Here is a 24,646-nt window from a genome sequence, read left to right as displayed (position 1 = left end):
TCTGTTTTCTATCTGACTAACCCTTTAGAGATGCAAAGGGACTATTCTGTGGCTTGGAGGTTAATTAGGTAGTAGAAACAGATGAGCAAGTGGCCATGGACAGTTACAGGGCTTTTAAAACAGCAAGGCCTCATGAGCCTGAACACTGAATGGGCTGTCCAGTCTGGCAGGGGTTTAAGAACTTAACCACTGACACCACATGAATGGAAAAAGCTCCACACAGCAGCCTCTCCTGTCAATTTAAAATATTCCTGACTTTATTGCGAGGCTGACAGGAGGACTTGGGTTTGCAGACAGCCCTTTGCAACTCAGTGAGACCCTGTTTCAAAATAAAGAATAAAAAATAGGGCTGGGGGTGCAGCTCGAGGTAGAATGCCCCTGAGTTCCATCCCCAGTACTGAAAAAAAAAAAAAAAAAAAATACTCCTGACTTTAAACGTTAGTGCATTTGTGCTAAGTGGAAGCAACAAGATGGGAATCAGATTTATATTAGAATGAAAAATCTAGGTAAAGAATTCTATTTTTTATTTGCAAAAGCTGAAAATGCTCATATAAATTACCAGCTCCGAGCCTGGGTTTCCCCTGGTTCCACTGCATGAGACAAGGGTCTGTCATTTCTTCTTGCCAGGCTTGGGGGCCTTTTCTAGGCCTTGGATGTGTTTTCGAGGCAGCTGATACTCTTCTACAATCCAAAAAAAGCAGAACGTGCTTAGTGGAGGGTGCCGTGCGTGCCTCCTGCCTCTCCACCACCTCCCATGGATAGTGTCGCTCCTTGGCCTTGAGCCCCACCAGCTGCCCAGCCCTCTTGGCCCCAGTGTGCTCATTCTTGCATTCAAGGATCTGTCCCAACAATTCCCAACACATGATCTGCTCTTCTACACCCAGCTCCAGCTTATCTTCCCCAGGATGCCTTCTGGAAGGGCCCATTTGCCCCAAACTCGAGGCTGAGGTGCAGACGTCAGTGATTTTCACAGGGCTACCTCTAGGCACACTGGAAAGTGGCACTTAGAGTTTTCTCATGTGAGAGAGTATATGTGTCTGTGTTCAGTTGCATGCCAAATTATTTTCCTCTGTTTCTTCTCAGCACCTTCACATGAAGGGGCTCAAGTCTGGAAATTAATTGCTAGGTATTGCCATAGGTCATAAAATAAATTTGCTAACTGGGCATTTACTACGTGCCAAGCCCAGAGGATGTGATGGGCATGGAAAAGGCAAGGAGCTAGTCCAGCAGGGGATTCAGACATTAGAGAAAATTAGCCAAGCTGCAAACACCAACCAGAAATAGAAACACAATTGCAAAGTGCTACATTAGCCATTTTTATTTATTTGTTTGTTTTTTTGCAGTACTGGGGATGAGACCCAGGGGCATTCTACCTCCAAGTGACACCCCCAACCCTATTTCTTATTCTTTATTTTGAAACAGGGTCTCACTAAGTTGCAGAGGGCCTCACTAAGTAGCTGAGGCTGGCTGTGAATTGCAATCCTCCGGTCCCAGCCTCCCAAATGCTGGGATTACAAGTGTGTGCCACCACGCCTGGCTACATTAGCCATTTTTAAAATGTTCATTTAGGGAAATGGGACACGACCCCCAAGCTGGGCCAACGACCCTTTAAAGACAGGCAGAAAACAGGCAAGTGTTACGAGCCTGGTGTACTTGTGCAACGGCGGACACTGGCAGGACTGAGACTGGGATGGGATGTGGCCGCCGTGAAAAGCCTCTGGGGAGGAGGGGTCAGGTTAGGACAGTCTTATCTAACAAGCTTAGGAGTTGATTCTGAAGGAATTGAAGAGGCACATCATTTTTTAAGAGGAAAGTGATGTGATTGTATTTGTTTAGAAACCTGAGTCAGAGCTATGGAGGACGAACTGAGGACAACCTGGAGTCTGGTTGATAAAGAATAAGTTGAAAATACTAGGGCTCTGAGAATAAAAATGTTCCAAGGCCAGCTGCAGCATCAATGAGTTGGGTGAGCCCAGGGCGAGGGAGCAAATCTCTGTGGACCTCAGTGTTCTCATCTACAAAGCAGATGACAGGCCTACAGGATCATCATGGTTATGAAGACACCTGCAAGAAGTCTAACAAAGTGCATTTGGGTGCTTAACAAATGTTTTCTAAAAAGAGAAGCCTAAGAGGAAAACTAGTAGCATGTATGGTGAAAAAACATTGAATTTGGAAGGGACCAAAGATCTGGTTCAAACAGTTCTACTTCTTGCTATGTGCATGTGTGTGTGTGTTTGCACTTCTCAATTTATGATGGGGTTATATCTTTATAAACCCATTGTAAATTGAAAATGTGGTAAGAAAATTCATGTAATAGCACTATCCGACCAAATATTATAGCTCAGCAATGTGGTACCCTGGAGTACTGGTTGTTTATCCCCATGATCACAGAGCCGACTAGGAGTTGATGCTGCCTAATACCTCAAAAGAGTATCGGGGCCAGGTGTGGTGGCGCACGCTTGTAATCCCCGCGCTTGGGAGGCAGAGACAGGAGGATCGCGCAGGTTCGAAGCCAGCCTCGCTGGCTTAAGAGACCCTGTTTCCAAATAAAAATATAAAAATAGGTCTGGGAGTGTAGCCTGGAGGTAGAAGGGTTTCCAGTAATCCCAGTACCACAAAAAAAAAACCAAAAAACCTTGAAGCATGGTTTCTACAAAATGCGTATCACTTTGGCACCATTGTGAAATTGAACCATCATAAGTCAGGATGTGTGTGTGTGTGTGTGTGTGTGTGTGTGTGTGTGTGCATGTGTGCGTGTGTCTGTGTGTTATGACAACCAGACCAAGGTATGTGGGCAGGAAGATCTTTGCCAAGCCAGCCCAATGCCCTGCTCTTTAGAGGGGATACTCACCAAGCAAAAGGCGGCCAAGGTGGTGCACCTGGTTTCCCTGGATCTGCACCTGCAGGCTGTCCTTGGCCCCAGGAGCAGGAGTGACAGTGGTGCTAGCCTGGCATCGCTGCTGGAGGATGGCAGCCACTGAGCATGGGTCCAGACCATAGGGCTCCAAGTTCCGAACCACAGTTACCTAGGGGGATGCAAGGACAGCAGACTGAAGGTGGGTGCTGACTACATGCCCTCCCCGCCCAAGGGCTATCCAAAGCCTCTGCAGCCCCTCACCCCATGTTTTCTGATGGTTCACCATCCCTTCAATCATCATACTTTTTTTTTCCCAAATAGCTTATTTTTTGTTTACAAAATGAGTCTCTCTACCCCATCCAATATAATTCTTTTATATTTAGTGGGATACATATTTAGTATCTATTCCACTAAACCAATAGCATATTTACTGTGTACTTAAGAGAATTACATATACATTTAAGTTTATTTACTTACTGATTTTCATTGCCAAGGAGATTTTTCTTTTCTTTTTTTTTTTTTTTTTTTTTTTTTGTGGTACTAGGGATTGAGCCCAGGGCCATTCTACCTCCATGCTCCATCCCTATTTTTTATTCTTTATTTTGAAACAGGGTCTCAGTAAGTTGAAGAGGGCCTCACTAAGTATCTAAGGCTGGTCATGAACCTGTAATTCTCCTGTCGCAGCCTCCCAAGTACTAGGATTACAAGCGTGCACCACCACGCTTGGTTCTGCCATGAAGAATTTAAAACATAAGTAAAAGTAGAATAGTATAAGGAAATACGTGTGCCCATCATTGAGTTCAACAATGACCAACTCATGCTCAACCCCAATTCACCCACATCCCCATCCACCCCACTCCTACAATACTTTACAGCAAGTCCTCCAGACCTCAGATCCTTTCATCTGTAAGTATTTCAGTACATATCTCCAGAAGACTAGGGATCTTTTTAACATAAAAACAATCATCACATCTAAAAATAAATTATAACTCCTAATATCAAATATCTAGTCAGCAACATGTATATTTTATTAACTTTGTGAATGGTAAGAATGTGACTTTGAGATGAAAAGGAAAATATTAAACCTTTTAAAAATCATAAAATCTTGTTGCTTTGAAACAAATTTTCTCATTCAAGATTAGAGATGGTAATTAGAGGTGGCAGTGGGGTGGAAGAGGGTTGCTATCAATAGTCTACATAAGTTCCAAAAAAGCTTGTCAAGGGACTCAAGACACAGAATCTTAGAATCAATGAGCCATTAGAGGTCACAGGAGGTAGTCAACCACCGACCTGATACATGAGCCCCACCTCTACATCTTCCTCCAATAAGTGGTCACCTAATCTTTGCTTATAGACCTCCAGAGAATAACTCACTGTTTTATGAAGCACTAATTTCAATTTTGGGCAATTCTAATTGGTATTATTAATATAAAATTAGTGTCTAAACTCATATATACTCGTACATGTATGTATATATGTGTGAATGTATATATAATATATACATATATATGAGTTTATATATATGAGTATATATATATATATATATATATATATATATATATGAGTTTACTTATGCTCTAAATTCTCAATGATAAAATGTATATATTACATACATATAAACATATATACACACACACATGTAGCTTATTATAATGTCTGGCACATAATCATACACTCAGTAAATAGTGACTGTCATTAATTGTTATTAAGGTTACCATGGCTGGTTCTCACCTACTGGCTCCTCACTTGGCAGGTACTATTCCAAGTGCTTCTCCTGTAGACCTTCATTTGATCCTCACAATGTATGTATTTCATAGGTAGGTCTTATTCCCATTTTTCACATAAGGGAACTCAGGTGAAAGGAGATTAAATAACTTGCTACAGGTCAAGCAGTAAATGAAAGCTGCATTTGTACCCAGGTACAATTCCAAAGCCCACGCTCATAACTGTACGTTATTGGAAAGTTCTCTATTTTGAACCCAAGTCTATCTTCTTGGGATTTTCTACCCATAATCCTGTGTCTGTCTTCTCAAGGAAAACAGAGCAAGGGCACTCCTTTTGCATAGGACAACTATTCACATCTTTGAAGAGAGATATAATTTGTTCTCTACAATTTTGTGTTCAGTTCCTTCAGCAATTTTTTTACAAGTTACTTTCATTGAACAAGTCCCAAGAGATAACAATGCATAAGAGCTGAATGCCTATATGCTAGTGCCAAAAGAAAATAAAACCAAAATCTTGTTTACTTTTGAAAACAGGTTTGAACAAGTTTCTTAGCACAAAATCCTAGAGAGAAGTGAGGGAGGAAGGTGAGCACTTTTTGTTTTAGACAGGGTCCAGCCCCGACGCACAAACATGACTGTTTCATACACAATCTTGGCAGCATTTGAAGCCAATCTAAAAACTTCTAACCTGAACCAGGGAGACTAGAACTTAGCAGGGACATTAAATCACCATCTTCAAACACTGACTTTTTAAAATTACCTTTTTATTAGAAGCTCTCTGGGCAAGGGTGATATCAATTGGACAGATTTTCCCTTTCTTCACAATGGGCTCTTGCCCAGGGAAGGTCACTTGATAGGCAGGCTGCAATTTTTCCAAACATCTGAAATGAGGATTATGAATAATAAATTGATAAAGCTAACAGAAACCATCTCCTTATGCTGTGCTCCCAGCAAGCATCTGGGTGTAAGCTGAACTTGTAGGGCAGTGTTTGCAACCTGGCTACACATTAGAATCATTCAAATGACCTAGGGAGCTGCACCGACATCAATCATATCAGTATTTCTAAACAGGCATATACATCTTTTAAAGTTCCCCAGAGTGCAGCCAAAGTTGAGATTAAATAACTTGCTACAGGTCAAGCAGTAAATGAAAGCTGCATTTGTACCCAGGTACAATTCCAAAGCCCACGCTCATAACTGTACGTTATTGGAAAGTTCTCTATTTTGAACCCAAGTCTATCTTCTTGGGATTTTCTACCCATAATCCTGTGTCTGTCTTCTCAAGGAAAACAGAGCAAGGGCACTCCTTTTGCATAGGACAACTATTCACATCTTTGAAGAGAGATATAATTTGTTCTCTACAATTTTGTGTTCAGTTCCTTCAGCAATTCCACTGATTCAAGGAAAGGAAAATCAGTGAGTCAAACCCCTACCAACCATGCACTGCTCTGGCTTTCTGAAACGGACCATCTCGCTTTGTGTAGGTCACTATCTCAAGAACTGTCTCACCCAGCTTAATACTTCCCAATGCTGCTTCACATTTTGAACATGTTTCATCGATGCACCTTATTTGTTTTTTGGGTTTTTTTTGTGGTACTGGAGATTGAACCCAGGGCATTCTACCCCTCAGTTATACTCTCAGCCCTTTTTATTTTTTTATTTATTTTTATTTTGAATCAGGGTCTCTTAAGTTTTTGAGGCTGGCCTCAACTTGCAATCCTCCTGTGTCAGCCTCCCAAGTGCTGAGATTACAGGCATGTAACACCATGTCTGGCTTAATAATATATTTCTATACATAATCATCTTTATCACAAGCAATTTTACCTTTTATTTAACCATATTTTCTCCTGGAATCTACATACACACACGCACACACGTGCGCACGCACCTGGATAGACACACATGATATGGATTAACAATTTTTTTCTATGAAGAATCAAATAGTAAATATTTTAGCTTTTATAGACCATCTGGTACTGAACTCTGCCATTACAATACAAAGCATTCTGTAGACAACACATAAATGGGTTTGGCTGTGTACCAAAAAGATGTTATTTACAAAAAGACAGCAGGCCAGAGCTGGCTGTGGGCTGTAGTTTGCTGACTACTAATATGAATTACTGAATTATTTTCAGTTATGGTTCTGTATTAATGATATTTCCTTTTGAAGACTTCAAGATAATTCCCCCAGCCTCCTTTTACTTCTCTTGGTTAAATTTTTATTTTTAATTAATGTTTCTTTTCTTTTTTCCTCTCAAATTCTCCTATGTTGTGTAGGCTCAAATTGTCCCCAAAATCTCTACATCAGAATTACTCAAGCCTATCCAAGCATGGCGGTGCATGCCTATAATCACAGTTACTCAGGAGGCTAAGGAAAGAGGATCATAAATATGAGGCCTCCCTGGGTAACTTATGGAGACCCTGGCTCAAAATTAAAAAAAAAAAAAAAAGAGGGAAAATGGCACATACCTATAATCCCAGTTACTTGGGAGGCTGAAAGAGGAGGTTTGAGGGCAGCCTTAGCAATTTAGTGAGACTTTCAGCAAACCAGTGAGGCCCTGTTTCAAAAATTAAAAAGTAATAAAATAGGTCTGGGAGTGTAACTCAGAGGTAGAATGCCCTGGATTCAATCCCCAGTACCACCACCCAAAATAAAAGAATTAATCAAGTATGAATTATAGAAAGAAGTAATGGACTAAGAGTAATGAATGTGAAGTTCAACATGAGAGCTCTTAAATGAGGAAAGCAGAAGAGTTGGAGAGAGAGAGAGATTGCCAGTGCTGTCACCTGGTCAGGAGACTGTCCCACGGAAGCTTCATAACTGTGTGCTGTTCATTTTTCTCTAAGATGCAGTCACAGAGGATGGGATCCATTTTCACCAGACTACAGGGAAAGAAGTGATAAAGAAATCTAAGACTCACTCCTTGTCTTGTGTGTCCTTTACAGTCATGGCCAATCGGGATCAGATATGGGACCACAGTGCACCAGGCAATGCACCCTACAGATGCAAGTGTACGTGTACTCTCCGAGGAGGAGCAGCAGGTGGTGGAGCGGAGCGTGGGATGAGATAAATGTGAAGACCAGGATTCTTGGCTCAGTTCTTCTACTAATTAACCATGTGGACACAGGTTTCTAGGCTTAACTTCACAGTAGGCTAGCAAGGAAGGTGGCTAAAAAGCAGGGATGTAAAAGCCAACTACCCCAATTTGATCATTGCACACTATATACACACATCTAATTATCACACAGTATCCCATAAATTAGTACAATTAAAATAATAATTTAGGGCTAGGAGTATAGCCCAGTGGTAGAACACTTGCTTAACACGAGCAAAGCTCTATTCTTAGCACCACAGAATAAATAAATAATGTTTTCTTTTTTTTTTCCGGGTCTGGGGATGGAACCCAGGGGCATTTGACCTCCGAGCTACACCCCCTGCCCCATTTTTTATTCTTTATTTTGAAACTGGGTCTCACTGAGTTGCAGAGGGCCTCACTAAGTAGCTGAGGCTGTCCGCGAACCGCGATCCTCTGGTCTCAGCCTCCCGAATGCTAGAATTACAAGCGCGCGCCACCATGCCCGACATAAATAATGTTTTAAAATATATAAATAAGTAGAAGCCGGGCATAGTGGCACATGCTTGTAATCCCAGCATTTGGGAGGCTGAGACAGGAGGATCGTGGTTTATGGACAGGCCTCAGCTCCTTAGTGAGTCTCTTTGCAACTCAGTGAGACCCTGTTTCATAATAAAGAATAAAGAATAGGGCTGGGAGTATAATTCCGGGGTAGAATGTCCTTGGGTTCCATCCCCAGTACCAAAAAATAATAATAATAATAATAAATAATAAATATGTAAATAACTAAATTAATAAATTTAAATGTTAAGATGGGCTTGGTGGCACATGCCAATAATCTCAGCTCTTGGATGGCTGGGCAGGAGGATCACAGGTTTAAAGCCAGCTTCAGCAATTTAGTGAGGCTCTTAGACACTTAGCCAGACTCTGTTTACAAGTAAAAATTAAATAAGGCTGGGGTAGAATGCCCCTGGGCTTAATCCCCAGCAACACACACACACACACACAAATTAGGTAGAGAGGCTTCAGCTTCTTCATCATGGGAACATGTCTTTATTTTGCTTTTGTTTTGGGGGGATGAAACTCATGAGCATTCTACCTCTGAGCTACACCCTCAGCCCTATTTTTTTTTTTTTATTCTTTAGTTTGAAACAGGGTCTCACTGAGTTCCGAAGGGCCTCACTAAGTAGCTGAGGCTGTCCTCAAACTGTGATCCTTCTGTCTCAGTCTCCCAAATGCTGGGATTACAAGTGTGCGCCACCACACCCAGCAAACGTGTCTTTTTAAATAAAAAAGAACTTGGCCAGGCGTGGTGGCACACGCTTTTAATCCCAGCATTCGGGAGGCTGAGACCAGAGGATCGCGGTTCGCGGACAGCCTCAGCTACTTAGTGAGGCCCTCTGCAACTCAGTGAGACCCGGTTTCAAAATAATAAATAAAAAATAAGGCAGGGGGTGTAGCTCGGAGGTCAAATGCCCCTGGGTTCCATCCCCAAACCTGCAAAAAATATAAAAAATAAATAAATAAATAAAAAAGAACTAAAGGAACACTCTTCATCTGGTAGTATACCATCTGTGTCCATTTATTAATAAAATAGTACCAAAAGAGGAAAAGGAAAGAAAATAATACCAAAAGCTACAATGACTTCAGTTATTCTTTTTTTAAAGTTTGAGTTTCATTCCTCACAACAGCCACCTGCACTTGAAGATCAGTGGTGGATGTAAGGAGGTAGTATTTACTCAGTCTACAGTCAGTACTGACAACACTGCGAATCTGAACACCCTAGCCAATAACTCTAGATGTCCACAGACCATGACGTAGAAGTATTGGTCTAGTTTTTCCCCAAGATGCTGTGATGTTCTATATGCCATTCCAGACAGCTCCATATGCGTCTGTGTGTGCTAAAGACGGTACCTAATCAGACTTGTCCTCCCCCTCCACTCACTTTTTGTTGTTTGCATCAACCAGGTCATTTTTCTTGGCGTAGTCAATGATGATCTTTCGGACCTCACTGCCATCGAGAACACTCCCCTTCCTAAGAGAGGAGAAGCGGCCCGGGGTGAGGTCAAGATGGGCCAGGAGACAAACTGTAAATACCCACACTTGCTCCCTGCTCAACAGGGCACTTTCCTTGGCTTTTGACCTCCTTTTTCTTCCCTTTTCCTGTATCAGGTGAGTAGGAAGAACTATAGGTAGAAAACGGAGAGGTCTATTCTCTCACTCATTTGGTCCAGAGAAACATCCCCAGAGAAGAAGGCTTGAAGCTTTAGGAGAAGAGAAGACAGGGCAAAGCAGGTTTTGCTAGTCACAGAACACTACTCAGGTGGAGAAAGAGGAAGTGTAGGTCAGAACACCAGGCAGGCAGAGAAGGGCTGCTCTCCAAAGACTCACCTGTGGCCAGACTCCTGGAAGAGCGGGGTCATGTTGGCTGGGACACAGTAGAGGGGTTTTATATCTGGAGGGTGATAGGGCTGTTCCCTGCTACCCTCCTGGACAGTCTGGGAGGTCGGGGAGGGCTCAAGTATGACGAAAGATGTGATCCTAAAACAGCAGAAGCAAAGAAAAACCACATTTTATACTAGTATCTTGGCAATCCCAAGTCCGTGGCCCAGGTGCCCCGCGGCCAAATGGACTCACCTTGGGTGCTTCCAGTCCACAGCCACAATGCTCTCCACCCCTCTGCTCAGCTCCTTCACTTGTACAATCTGCTCCTGCTGCATGTGCTGTAGGAACTTAGAGAGCTAGGGGAGAGAGGGCCAGGGGTAGGAGACTTCACTGACTCCGCACACATACTGAGCTCCTAGGAAGTGCCAGGCCAAGTGAGGTGGGAACTGGAGGGCAACAGACAGTCCCTGCCCTCATCAAACCAGGAACTGGCAGGCTCCCACCCTGTGGGCTGGGGAGCAAAAAGCTCCTAGAGACAAACTGCCGAAGCCTGTCATAACCCAGACAGAAGATGATGCCCCTCGCCTGCCTCATCCAGGAGACTTTATTTCCCTTTATACCTGGAATCCAAAACCCTAATTCTAGCCTGACCTGTAGGCAGGGCATCCCAGTATGCACCCCGCTCCTCTCACGCATGCCCCACAAAAAACTGTGTGCTGTGCAGAGAAGGCACTTGCTCACCTTTTTATAGCTTGACTTCTTTATGTCCAGTTGTCGTCCTTCAGGGCTGACAGCAGACAGAAAAGGCAAGTTAAGCCGACAAAGCAGTAGTAGTGGGACCTGCCTGACGTGGAGGGGAAGGTCTTTTCCTCAGCCTCCCCGCCAGGGTTCAGAGAGGCCACCATTCGAGAACTCTCTCCCTGGTGATGGCATCAGAGAGGGATGCAGACTGAGGGGCACCACGTCAGTGCTGTCCTGCAGCACTAGCCATAAAGCTGCAACATTTCTGTCTGCGTTGTCTACTATGGCAGCCACTAGCCATCCATGTGGTTATTAAGAACTTGAAATGTGCCTACTGTGGTGAAGGACCTAACTTATACATTTTACTTACTTTTAATTAATTGAAATTTAATTGGCCACATGTGGCTAACAGCTACTCTATTAGATATAACTTTAAACCTTCTGTGGCCTGGAAACTTCCACCTCAAAGTGAAGCTTTCCAATAGCAAGCCCACACTGCAGGCAGCCAGACCTAGAGTGGGTCAGCAAACTGAACCCTGGAGTGCAATGGAGCTAGGCCCATGACTTATCTATCCTCAGTGTCACCTCAGCACAATGGCATAGTAAAATAGTTGCAACAGAGACCAAATGGCCTGCAAAATCTAAAGTACTAGGCCAGGCATGGTGGCACATACTTGTAATCCCAGTACTTGGGAGGCTAAGACAAGAGGATTGAGATTCACAGATCTCAGCTACTTAAGTGAGGCCCTCCAAAACTTAGTGAGACCTTGTTTCAAAATAAGGAATAAAGCCAGCAGTGGCCCACGCTTGTAATCCCCGTGCTTGGGAGGTCGAAGCCAGCCTCTGCTGGCTTAAGAGACCCTGTTTCCAAATAAAAAATATAAAATAGGTCTGGGAGTGTAGCCTGGAGGTAGAAGACTCCTGGGTTCCATCCCCAGTACCACCCAAAAAAAAAAAAAAAAAAAGAATAAAAAATAGGGTTGGGGGTGTGTAGCTTGGAGGTGGAATGCCCCTGGGTTCCATCCCTAGTACCTCAAAAAAAAAAAAAAAAAAAAAAAAAAAAATCTAAAGTACCTACCATCTGACCTTTTACTGAAAAAGTCTGCTGACCCCCTGCTGTAAAGCAGCAACCTAGTGGGAGTGGGGGCTGGAAATTAGGGCTCATTGAAAACCAGGAACTAGTTGAAATTGCCTTGATCAAACACCCCGAGAAACTGGCAGGTGAGGCCATGTGGCTGTGTTCTAAGTCAAGGTTCTATCCATGGTCAACACTATCTTTACTGGTTGTTTATATTTTGGATGGATAGCCTAATACTTATTCTTTTTTTTTTTTTTTTTTGGTGGTGCTGGGGGCAGAACCCAGGGGCTTTCAACCTCCAGGCTACATTCCCAGACCTATTTTTTTTTTTTATTTGGAAGCAGGGTCTCACTACGTTGCTGAGAGCCTCACTAACTAAGTAGCTGAGGCTGGCTTCAAACCCATGTGATCCTCCTGTCTCAGCCTCCCAAGCGCGGGGATTACAAGTGTGCAACACCACGCCCGGCTGCCTAATACTTATTCTTCCTCCTGATACAAGCTAATCTGATCCACCTACTTTTCAAAAGTTTGAGGGGGTGGAACATTCCAGACGAAGCATCCTGACAAAGAAGCTGCCTGAAGACTTCCTGTGCACAACACGCTGCCCGATTCATAGACAGCCCCGAAGCACAATAAAAGAGGCAGCATTCAGAGAAGCTCGGGAATCTTAATTCTATTTACTCAACATCTTTTCACCGGCTAAAATTTAGGCTTTTAAAACCCAGAACCAAATTTACTTGCAAACCAACCTTCCACTCTACCACAGTACGCCACTCTAACCCCATCCTAGTCACTGCCAGGGAACAAGAGAGAGAGACCCAGTCTCTGGCCCCCAGCCCACATTGGTTCCTTCCATACCAACAGGAAAACATGTGGCTGCCAAGGAAAGTGCTGGTGAGTAAGGGGAGGTCAGCCTTCTTGACTCGGCACTTCAAGGCATGCAAGAAGCACTGCTGTAACAGTTCGTCCATTTGCTCTGTAAGGAAAAGACAAGAACCATATCCCTCCTGATGGATGTAGAATGCCTGGTGCTGTACGAGAAGCCTCCCCAGCCCAGCTCTATCCCACCTCATCCCTTGGCTCTGAATGGAACCCATTCCAGGTGCCAAAACTCCCAGATTCTCTTGATCACTGAGCCTGTACAGAGGGTTGATGCCAGAGAAGGGGATGAGGCCTCTCAAAGTTCCACGCCAAGTATGTTCACCCACAGAAGTAAGAGCCTGAAGAAACCCTAAGGGCTCTATAGAGCTCTTACTGGAAATAGTCCACACATTACAGCAGAATGGCACTGGGGAGACAGGACTCATGTACAAAGGACTCCAACACAACAGACCACAGGCTGCTACACCCCCCTCACCAAAAGTAAGGGCTCTCCCGTCCTCTGCCAGAGCTTCAGTACCACTCTATTCAGAAGAGGTGGGATGGTCATCCTATTTCCAGAGTTGTACCTTGAAGGGTTTTGCTGTCTGGGGAATCTTGGCTCAGGACCCCAGCACTGGTGTCTTCTGAGGCTTCTGAAAGGGACTTCTCCCCACACGCCTGATCAACTTCCCCATTCTCCTCCTCCTCTCCCTCCAGGGCCAGGCCCCTCATGTCTCCCTGCAGGGCAGGGTCCACCTTCTCCTCGTTGAGATCTGCAGGATCCAGTGCCAGTGGAGCAATGGAAGGTGGACAGGACTTGTCTCCAGATCGCCTGGAAAAATCTCAGGTCAGAAGCATCAAGCAACAGCCACAGCGCTCTCCTATCCTGCTCAGGAAAGAGTCAGCAGGAGTTCAGAGCTGGCAAGAGCAACTTGCCGAAGGACCCAGCTGATCAAAATTCTCATCCTTCTCAATCTCAGGCCCTGTCTCCACTCAACCCTGCTCCCAGCGGGCAAAAACACTGTACCCACCACAAGTGGTCCTGGTAAGTATGGAGCATGGAGAAACCCCGTCCCTTCAGGCCTGAAGTCAGCATCTCATCTGTGGACATGGCAGCCACTCCAATTGCTACAGGGGCTCTAGAAAGAGGAAGCCGGAGACTAGAGTCAGGGAGAGTCTACCAGGAGGGTGCATGTTCAGAACATGTTTTCTCCCACATGGTAAAAGCACCACAGTCACTTATTTGAAGCAGCCACTTACATTACAAAACTAAACTCAATTCAGTCTCAATTTTCCTTAAACTACCTATAAATATTACTTTCAAACATCCCTTGACCAAATATTACCCTTCTAAGTAACTTCTCTGTTGACATAATCACTGCCTTTGTTCTACTCCTATTATCAGTTAAACCCCAGCCTGACTTAGAAAGATACTGAAAAATTCCCTTCCTATAATTTCAGAAATGCCAATTATTTCTTCTACCTTAAAGAAGTCATAGCCACCACCCCATAAAGAGGTTCAGAGGTAGGCCATTCACATGCTAGAAGCCAGGCTTAGGAACGTCACAGGAAGGAGAATTGGTGAACAACAGTGGAGTGGGCAAGGGAGGTTCCGTCTGGGTTGGCTCTTTACAACAGGGCTTGCTCCCCACCTCTAAGAGCAGTGTGTTACCAGAATATCCCAGACCACCACCCTTCTAGTTGTTACAAAAACTCCCTAAGCCCAAATGAGAAATCTCTGTCATCCCAGAATTGCTCAAACACTGATGGAACACTGCCTGTGAGGACTGGGGACCAGCTGGTTAGGAGTGAGGAATGCATACACCTGGGAAGGCAGCCTGAACTCAAGAGCAGAGCTCCCAATGCCTGAACTTAAAATGTGTTTTATTAAACATGGTGGCTCCAATTACTATGCCTATAGATTAGTTCCTGCCACATAAATTTCAAATCTGTGTTCTTTTCCAGTTCTTTAAAAGGGAATCTTTTTCTTCCACTCCCACAAAGGTGAATAGTTTGACAACTCCAGTCTTGAATATGACTTGTGTTTTTAACAAACTCCTTTGTCCCTCCACCCATACCATGAACCACTCCCAAGCTCCATCCCCATACATACTCGAAAAGCTAAACTGAGCAGGTCAAATATCCATTTATATAGTTGGAGAGAATATTAATGAACACTTAATGACACACCATTCTTTTCAATTGAATAGGGTATATAAGAACTCTGCGCTATCTTTACCACTATTCTGTAAACCTAAAATTATTTTTTAATTTTAAAAATATCAGTAGCAACCGGGCGTGGTGGCACATGCTTGTAATCCCCGCGCTTGGGAGGCGGAGACAGGAGGATCACGCAGGTTTGAAGCCAGCCGTGCTGGCTTAAGAGACCCTGTTTCCAAAAATAAAAAAGTATAAAATAGGTCTGGGAGTGTAGCCCGGAGGTAGAAGGGCTTCCAGGAACCCTAGTACCACCATATATATATATATATATATATATATATATATATATATATATATATATATATATATATATATATATATATAAAATCAGTAGCCACAACAGCAGCAAACACCCTAAGCCCAGATGTATGGACATTCCATAGGCTCACTGTCATTCCCCCGGTGCCTGCTGTTTCTCCCAGGGGACCTATTTTTTTTCCTTTCATTCCTTTGGTCACATGCTTTGGAAGTTGTCATTTTCCTCCACCTCCTTTTGTTACATTAACTCCCCTCCCTGAAAGGCATAGTTGCCTGGCACAGTACCTGTTCCCCACCAAGGAAATGGCACAGAGGTCGCCCTTCTGTACCTGAGGCAAACCAGCAGGGGGCACAACTAATCCAGGCAGCATCAAATCTGCAGCAAACAAAAACATCACACTTACTTTCTGCCTCCATCTCAATCCATGTTTTATTTCATCATTCATTCATTCACTAGACAAAGAAATATTTATTAAGTATCAACTACGTTATTCACAATGAAAATTTATAATGGCAACTCCAGTATTAGCCCTCCCTTTGGGGGCCTAGTGACCAGAGAAGCACCAAGCTGAGTGTCCTATGCCACAATCTATTTGTGCTGGTTCCCTAAATTCAGTTTTTGTTTTGTTTTGTTGGGGGTTTTTTTGTGTGGTTCTGAGAATTGAACCCAGGAGCATTCTACTCCAGGCTACATCCCCAGCCCGTTTGTTATTCTTTATTTTGAAACAGGGTCTCACTAAGTTGCAAAGTGTCTCATAATTAGTTGCAGAGAAAGGCTGGCCATGAACCAAGATCCTCCTGTCTCAGCCTCCCAAGTACTGGGATTACAAACTTGCACCACCACACCTAGCTTAAAGCCAGCTTAATGATTTAAAGTACAGTATATGACAGTTCACAAAGTACTTTCACATCCATTATATATAAGACAACAATCAGAGAGGCCCTGGGAACCAGTCAAATAAGAAGTATAACACATACAAGGAAAAATTCCATTTTTCAACCATATGAACATTGGAAATAGGCAAATTTATTAAGTCAGTTGGCTTTTAGTAAGTAGATTTCAGGCAATAGCTAAAATATAGAGATATATACAAAAATCCTCTTACCTGCTCCCCCTGCCAGTTTTTCAAGTACCAAAGGCCATGTTGTAAAAGTTGGTAGAAGATCAGGATAGGACCACAGCGTGTACACTGTACAAAGAGACCCATAAACACCTTACTACCCAAAAGTCAATCTGCTAGGGAACTTTAAGACTAACATGATGGTTGTATTAATTAGAATACAAAAAAGAAACTCAAAGCTAAACAGAGGTTATAAGGTGGTACTTAAAGAGTTCTTATTCTTGAAGAAAGCAGAGATACAAGGAACTTAGTGTCACTCGAGACTTGAGACACCTATTGCTCCATCTGAGTTGTAGCAACAGAAAATGGCCACAATGGACTAAAGTGGGGTCAGAGAACCAATGAGGCTTCCACTTATGACCTCAGAAGCAAGTGATCTGAAAAGGAAGCCAGCCCATAAGAAATTCTGAAACTTTTTCATGTTTATCATTTTTATTCCATTTCCATAATGATTAGCAGTAAAATTCTTAAATCAAAAAAGGTCTGTATTTGTCTTCAGGTACAGCAGAAAAGCAGGGGTAAGGGTATGTGTGGCCTAAGGAGACAAGTTACACTGTTACAGCCAATCTTTGAGAAATTAAAAGCCCCATGACAAAGTAGCTATGGAAAAGAGAAAAGGATACTGAGTCTCTGAGATTTTTAACAAAAAGAAAAAGCAAAGAATCCTTGAGCCTAAGAAAAAAATCCTTGTAAGATATCTGAATTGAAGTTCATTGCTCAGATAGCTAGGTAGATAGCTTAATTAATTCAGCTTCTTTCCTAGGACAGTATCTTTCTTTATTATCTTAAGAAAATCCTGTTAAAGATAGTTGTTGTTGTTGGTGGTGGTGGTACTGTGTGTGTGTGTGTGTGTGTGTGTGTGTGTGTAGCATTGTAGATGGAACCCAGGGGCATTCTATCTCTGAGCTATACCCCAGCCCTATTTTATTTTTATTTGGAAACAGGATCTCACTAAGTTTCAGAAGGCCTTACTAAGTTGTGAAGCTGGCCATGAACTTGAAAGTCTCCTGTTTTAGCCACCCAAGGACTGAGATTACAGGTATGCAACACCATGCCTGGCTATAAATAGTTTTAAGAATATTTTTTACATGCCCTGAAACTCCATACATGCAAGAACTCTGCTCTATTCCTAGTTAACCCACTGTAAACTCCTAAGCATTACTCCATTATCTCAGAACTTCCCTTTGTAACCACTTGTATTAGCTCTTTTTCTTTTTTCCCTCTTTCCTATTGCAGTTTCTGGCCTTGAAAGACCCAATTCTAGGAACACCAGGCCTACAATGATCCTTAAAGATGGTGTTGGGAGATTTTGTGCTTGTTTGATCTATTGGAGATAGGTTAGTAGAACAAAGAGAGAGAAGCAGGTATTAGGCAAGGATTGTAGTAATAACCATCTCCAGGCATCCTGTGGCCATACCTGTTGGATAGAGGTTTTTCTCCAGTTCAAATAGGATGGGGTTACCACCACTCACATATACAGTCACTGCATCTCCTTTGTGAGCATATAACTTCACAATGTTAAGTTCCTCCTTTCCAGGTATTAACTCAGAAACTTGATCAGTTCCGAGGGCAGGGAAGGCAGCTGTCACGTCAGCCCGAAGCTTTCTCCTGCAGAAAGCATACCAGCACGATGAATGCTACCTGGATAGACTTTAATAAATATGGAGAATTGAGAAGAATTCACTACAAAACCATGACGACCAAGGAAAAACTCTTATGGTGCCTGTTCTCACACTTCCAAAATCCCATTCTTTTTCTCATAGAATGTCTCGTCTACTTTTTTCAAGTTCCTGGGCATATCTTTACACTTAGAAAAACAGGCCCAGTGAACACCAAAGTTAGCCTGACATAGGAAGCGCAACCCTGCCTTCCTGACTATATGCCTGGCCCTCAGACACTCCTCCATCATATATGCTTGGCAAATCTGTCAATCTATGATAGATAGCTACACTACAGCAACAAGGATGACACCTATAGAACAATGGTTCCAAAATCCCCGACAATGGTATCTGTATTTGCCACACTGTATGAACAAATAATTCTCCTTAACCACATGAGCCTTATCCCTCCTGCCCACCTCAAACCCCAGCTGTCTCCTGGGCCAGATGGAATTACTAGACACTTTTTCCCTATACTTTCAGTTCTTGGTGCCCCATCTGCTCTTTCTCAAGAAGCTCTAAACAGTGTGGAGGGCAGGGCTCCTGTATTCCTTCATTTATACTCGCTCCACCACACCTGAAATAGTTGCTGATTGAGTTAGAGTTCTTCTCATCTCACTAGCTTATCCAAAAGAAAGCCTGGGGAATAAATCAGCCCTCCCCAGGGCTCCCCCTCTTCACCCTCCCCCTAGGGTAGCTTCTCTGGCTATCCACCTCCGCCTCTGCCCCAGGTTGTCTGACGGACCCCAGGGAGAGCTGTGGAACAGCAGGGCCCGAGCGACGTCTGGGGGCCTCGTGGGCAGAGGAATTCCCTTCTCCCCTCACCTGTCCGACCCCTTGATGGCCGTGTTGGACTTGACCCGAAAGGCCTTGGCGAACATGATTGCTGAAGTAGTCCGGAGAAGGGTCAGAGAGCACAGATGCCAGGGACCGTCAGGAAAAGCAGAGCGTGGCGGATCCCCGGGCAGCAGCCCTGGGGGCAGCCATGTTGGGCGCCCGGCTGCGAAAAGGGACCGGCCGGAAACCCAGGTCGAGCAGCTTTGCGGCCGTCGCCACTGCGAGGCTGCGGCTGCCCCTAGTGGTGAGGCGGGGAACCGAAGCAGGCAGGGCGGGGCCCCTGCTGTCGGGCGCTCCACCCTTGCCCGGGCTTGCGAGGCCCTTGCAGGTCTGTGTCCCAGCCGCGCCCATAGCCGTTTAGTTCTCCTCCTACTCCATCAGCGCTAGCTACTGCGTTGGATAAAACTCTGTCAACTCCCATTGCATTCAGTTTGATTCAGTTCTGCATAATTTATTAAATTAAGATTTCAGGCCCCTTGAAGGCATTTCTCAATGGCTTTTATACGTGAAGATCTGGGCATTGTAGCCAGGCGTGGTGGTACATGCCTGTAATCCCAATACTTGGGAGATTGAGAGCGGAAAATAGCAGGTTCACGGACAGCGTCAGCAACTTAAGCCCTCCACAACTTAGTGAGATCCTGTTTCCAAATAAAAAGATAAAATAGGGCTGGGGATGTAGGTCAGAGAAAGAATGCCACTGGGTTTAATCCCTAGCACCAAAAAAAAAAAAAAGTCTTTATATATTGTATTGTAAGCTAGAGGCCTCAATTAAAATTTTCTTCTCTTTGATTTTTAAATCACACGGGTTGGGGAGATGATACCAGTAACACAGAATCCACTATTGTCCCAGGTTCACCACCCCTCTACCCCAGGCAGTCAGCTGGCGATGGAGAAGACACTGGAGGAACAGCTGTGTGCCTTGGAGACAAGAATTTAAACACCTGGAGTCCTGACCCCTTCTAAGTTAAATTTGGCATATTAAAACTTCAGAATCTATATGAAAACTCACTGTCCATTCTCAATATAAAATCCTGATTCCTTGACTCACTGGCAGTTGCACCAAGGAGAATTCCACTATGGTTTCCCCAAATCCTCAACCTACCATAGCCTAGCTGCCAGCTCCAACTTCTAAATCTTTGACGCACCAGGCTTTCATTCTGAAGTACCCCAGCCACAAAGCAAAATCAGAGGACCCCAGGAAACACTGACCAGAGACTCCTGTTCCTTGGTCCCCCACTGGCCATACTCAATCAAGGTCTATTTATACTTGGAGCCCATTATAGCATAGCTACCAAGGAAGCCTCCATCTAGGGAGCTGAGAATATTATCTAGGGGAATACCAGAAATTTCAACTAGAGAAAGTATTGTATACCACACGTCCTGGATGAAAGGATGTCACTCATAAGCTTAAAGATTAACTAGTGGTTGACAAGTAGGAGCCATGATCCAGGAGATTAGACGTCACAGCATTTCCCCTTAATAGAGCAAGAGCTCCATTCTCCAGGTGGGCACAATCTGCCTTCTCTGCATTACCTTCTCTGCCTCACCTGCCTACTCCATAGCTGACACTTGCTGGCAAGCTGGCTGGATCCTAAGTCCATCAAGACTGGGTTCCTTGGCCTTTTATTTGAAGAACTAGTGCCACCCCACAGGGCTCCCAGCCTGTTCTCTACTATTGGGTTTGAACTGAAGAACTGTAGCAAGTCACACACAGGATAACCATATCATGATGACTGTCATTGCTGGGAATGGGGGGGGGGCAAATGTTTTCACTAATTATACTTGGCAGGAATATGGCTAAAAGGTGGAGTCCTTAAAAGAGTTAGGAATATTTGAAGCAAGGGTAGACCAGAAAAGAGATTCCCTTTGCCTAAGCTTTCCTTTTCTCTCCCTTCCCAATGACTACCAAAGAGAATTCAATGTATTTAATTCAGTGACACTTACTGGTCAAACTCTGTGGTTATTAAGATAAATTAAACACAAGCTCTTTGCCTTCAAGAAGCTCACAGTCTGACAAGTGGCGTAGATGTCATGAAATCAGTAGGACCAAAGGATGCCCAGCTGATATTTCATTCTCTAACCTTCTCTACCCTTCTACTGAAAACATGAATCGTTGTTTGCATTCAAATGTGACCTATGGTTTGAGAATTCATTGGTGGATCCTGGTGGCTCTTTAGATGAACCAGTGTTTTCATAGCCTCAGAAAGAATTGTGATACGGCTGGGGGTTTCACTCCAGGGTAAAGTGTTTGCCTAAGTGGTGGAGCACTTGCCTCACGCATGCAAGGCCCCGAGGTCCATCCCCAGCTGCAAAACAACAAACAACGCAACCAAGAAAGAGGCCTCATGGTATCTTCACCCATGCACAGATGATTCTGGGCACAGGGATGTTGTTGCTGTTGTTGTTGTTGTTGTTGTTATCTTTTCTAAACACCCTGATGGGCATTCCCTCATCTCACCTTCACACCAATGCTGTGAGTTATTGCTATCTATCCCCTTTGTCAGTGGGAGGGTCTGAAGCACTGAAAGGTTAACATGTAGAGGCTCACACATTAACTTTGCATTATTTATTCTATGTGTATATATATGATGCTTTCTCCTCACTAGGAAAATATAGATGCAAAAAATTGAGTCAGTACAAATGCTTATCTGGAGGGAAATATTTAATACATTTCATTACCAGAAATTCTAGATAGCTTAAAGATCTATATTTTAAAAATATTCTTAGTGAGATCCTTAGCAACTCAGTGAGACCCTGTTTCAAAATAAAGAATAAAAAAATAGGGCTGGGGGTATAGCTCTGAGGTAGAATGCCCCTGGCTTCCATCCCCAATACCACGGGGGAAAAAAAAAAAGAATAACCCAATAAAAAAATTTGAACAGATCCTTAATCAAAGAAATTATATGAATAGCAATTAGGTACAATAGTCATTAAAGAATGTAATTTAAAACTACAATGCACCATCAGTACACATTTATTACAATGGTTAAAACAAAAATTGGTTATACTTAGTTTTGTCAAGGGTGAGGAGTAGCTGGGATCCCTGTTCACTTGCTGGTTGGAATGCAAGATGGTACATACACTTTGGAAAACAGTGTGGTCGTTTGTTATAAAGTCAATATACACTAACTGATACCAATAAAAAGACCTAAACAAACCTTCTAGCTTCACTTGCTCTTAATTCACTAAAATCACTAATTCTGCTGGGTCATACGTTATTAGTCTCCCACGAGTTTTGCTGCAGACTATACCTCTGCCACGTGAGTTGCGATGATAACAGTTGCCTAGGTTACTACTCTTCAGGAGCCTGAAGGCCACGTTAGGTGAAAACACTGACTCTTTCCTTGGGGCTCACAGATAACCAATGGGTGATGGAACAGGACAGAAAGACCTGGCATCTCTGTCTTCATATTGTGTCTCCCTTCCTTGTTGCTTTAGCCCTGGGGTCAGATTCTATTCAGCCCTGCATGTAGACATGTTGCTCCTTTGAGAATCTTTTGTCCTAAACTATAATGTAGGGTTAACCTGACCTAGACTTGCTTAGTCTCTGCCCCACCTTCTTTCAGGACTAAAAATCCCTATCAGCATCTATGACACGAAACACCACACCATTAAAGGAGTGAAGGGAGGGAGCGCTAGGTTCCTGGAATATCTCCACCTATTTGCAGAAAAGATCTGAATATTCCTTCCCTTTATTAGCTTGTGAATCTCCCTCATTATTCCTCTCCTATATCAGTAACCCCTTAACCCCTGGAACAGGGAAGCTGACCTGTAAGTAAAACCCCCTCATCTCCATTCTTTGGCCATTGAATCGGGCCCCTCTTTCTCCTCAACACCTGTCTTTTTTTTTTTTCTTCCCACGTGGGATGAGCTTCAGAATCAGGTTTGATAGCATTAAACTATCAAAAAACAAAAACTATCTGTGACCCAGGCGCTCTCAAGCTGAATAAGTTATCTAATGCACCAAAAGCTTGTGTTCATACAGATCTGGACATAAATGATACAGATGCCTTTTCATAATTGCTAAAGCCTGGATATATCTCCAATATCCCTCAACTGAGCGGCTACAAAACAAACGCTGACACACAAAAACATTTAACACTACTTGTTTATAAAAGGAATGCACTAATATAGATGACTCTTGAATGTATTATGCTAAGTGGAAGTAGCCAGAATCAAAAACTGCATACTGAGTTTATTTATATAACAGTGTGGAAAAGGCAAAACTATAGGGACAGAAAACAGAATAATGGTTGCCAGGAGAGAGAGAGAGAGAGAGAGAGAGAGAGAGAGAGAGAGAGAGAGAGATATTTGGGGATGATGGAACTTTTATATTTATTGCTGGTGGTAGTAGTTATGCAACTATATGAATTTGCTTAAACTACAGAACTGTGAGCTAAAAATAGTGAATTTGGGGGCTGAAATGTAGGTCAGTGGTAGAGAGCTTGCCTAGTATATATGAGTCCCTCAGTTTAATCCCCAGCACTGAAAAAGAAATAGTGAATTTTACTGTTTGAACAAACCTTTAAAAAAGAAAAATAAATTAAAATGAATAAATAAAATATGCAACTGAAAATGTGACTGTGAAAACCACCAAAAGATCTGAGGTGATGCCTGAAAGAATCATTCATTCAGTTAAAAAGCCCTCTGTGTATATCAGAGGCATATTTCATCCCTTCAAATCAAGAACTGTACTCAAGCGACCATCCTCAGGTATCAATCACATCTGGACCTGATTCACATGATAAAGTCTTGGGTTTTGAGTTGAAGGTTTCAAAGGAATGAGGTTTGGGGGAACCTGGGGAGGGAGTTAGTATGTTTTGCATGTAAGAAGGAAAGGAATTGCCGAGCGTGGTGGCACACGTTTGTAATCCCAGTGCTTGGAAGCTGAGACAGGAGGATCACGCAGGTTCGAAGCCAGCCTCAGCTACTTAGTGAGACTCTCAGCCACTTAGTGAGACCCTGTTTCCAAATAAAATATAAAATAGGTCTGGAAATATAGCTCAGAGGTAGAAAAGCCCCTGGGTTCCACCCTCAGTACCACAAAAAAAAAAAAAAGAAGAAGAAGAAGAAGAAGAAGAAGAAGAAGAAGAAGAAGAAGAAGAAGAAGAAGAAGAAGAAGAAGGAAAGGGATTATTGAGGGCAATAGGACAGACGGTGGTAGCCAGACTCCAAGTGGGCCCGCAGATATCTCTATTCCCTTTTGTAATCTCTACCTGTATGAGATCAGAGGTGCCCTTTGTGACCAATAGCCCACGACCAACAGCACAGTGTGTGACTCCTAAGGCTAGGTTGGAAAAGCCATTGCAGTTTCCATAGTCTTCTAGAATTCCTGCTCCGGTCAAGCCAGCCCCCGTGTTGAGAGGACACCCAAGAAGCCTTTAAAAAAGGCCCTTCTGGTAAGACTCATTCTGCTGCCCCTAGCTTGCCAGCCACGTGACTGAGTCACCTTGGAAACAGGGCCTCAGCCCTCACCAAGCCACCCTACCTCACAGGTTTTCAAATCTTCCAGCTGAAGCTCCAGCCATCAGGGAGCACAGACCAGCAATATCTAGTATGCTCTGTTAGATTCCTGATCCATGGAAATTATAAGATAATAAATTGTATAACTCGGACTTCTAGAGAGGGGAACAGAACCAAAGAACGCAGGCATAAGAAGAGATTTATTAGATTGGCTTACATAGTCAGAGTCTTGGATAGTCCCACCGAAACTATCCGCAGGCTGGAGAGCCAGCAAAACTAGTGGCTGCTCAGTCCAAGAAGCTGAAGGCCTCAGAACCAGAGATGATGCAGCCATGCATGAAGTCCATGCATGCACCAAGGATGCTGCCC

At 43.5% G+C, this 24,646-nt stretch overlaps 1 protein-coding gene across 8 annotated transcripts; it reads right to left on the bottom strand.

Annotated features, from left to right (window-relative positions):
• Nucleotides 1–610: 610 nt before the first annotated feature.
• EIF2D (eukaryotic translation initiation factor 2D) lies at nucleotides 611–18,860 on the bottom strand (the record flags this gene model as incomplete). Of its 8 annotated transcripts, none has more annotated exons than XM_080699157.1 (15): nucleotides 611–681; nucleotides 2,852–3,026; nucleotides 5,342–5,462; nucleotides 7,369–7,464; nucleotides 9,601–9,690; nucleotides 10,047–10,196; nucleotides 10,293–10,396; nucleotides 10,782–10,827; nucleotides 12,718–12,835; nucleotides 13,308–13,552; nucleotides 13,752–13,859; nucleotides 15,484–15,574; nucleotides 16,305–16,388; nucleotides 17,737–17,927; nucleotides 18,803–18,860. In XM_080699157.1, 15 exons carry the CDS (start codon nucleotides 18,856–18,858, stop codon nucleotides 611–613), a joined length of 1,746 nt encoding a protein of 581 aa, XP_080555283.1. The 8 variants fall into 8 exon arrangements, with proteins under 8 accessions (XP_080555283.1, XP_080555284.1, XP_080555285.1 ...); XM_080699158.1 differs by having other exon boundaries at nucleotides 13,755–13,859; XM_080699159.1 differs by having other exon boundaries at nucleotides 17,737–17,924; nucleotides 18,803–18,858.
• Nucleotides 18,861–24,646: the final 5,786 nt, after the last annotated feature.

Source organism: Muscardinus avellanarius (assembly GCF_963383645.1).
Source record: "Muscardinus avellanarius genome assembly, chromosome: 7".
NCBI lineage: Eukaryota > Metazoa > Chordata > Mammalia > Rodentia > Gliridae > Muscardinus > Muscardinus avellanarius.
This window is presented reverse-complemented; position numbering and strand designations above follow the sequence as displayed.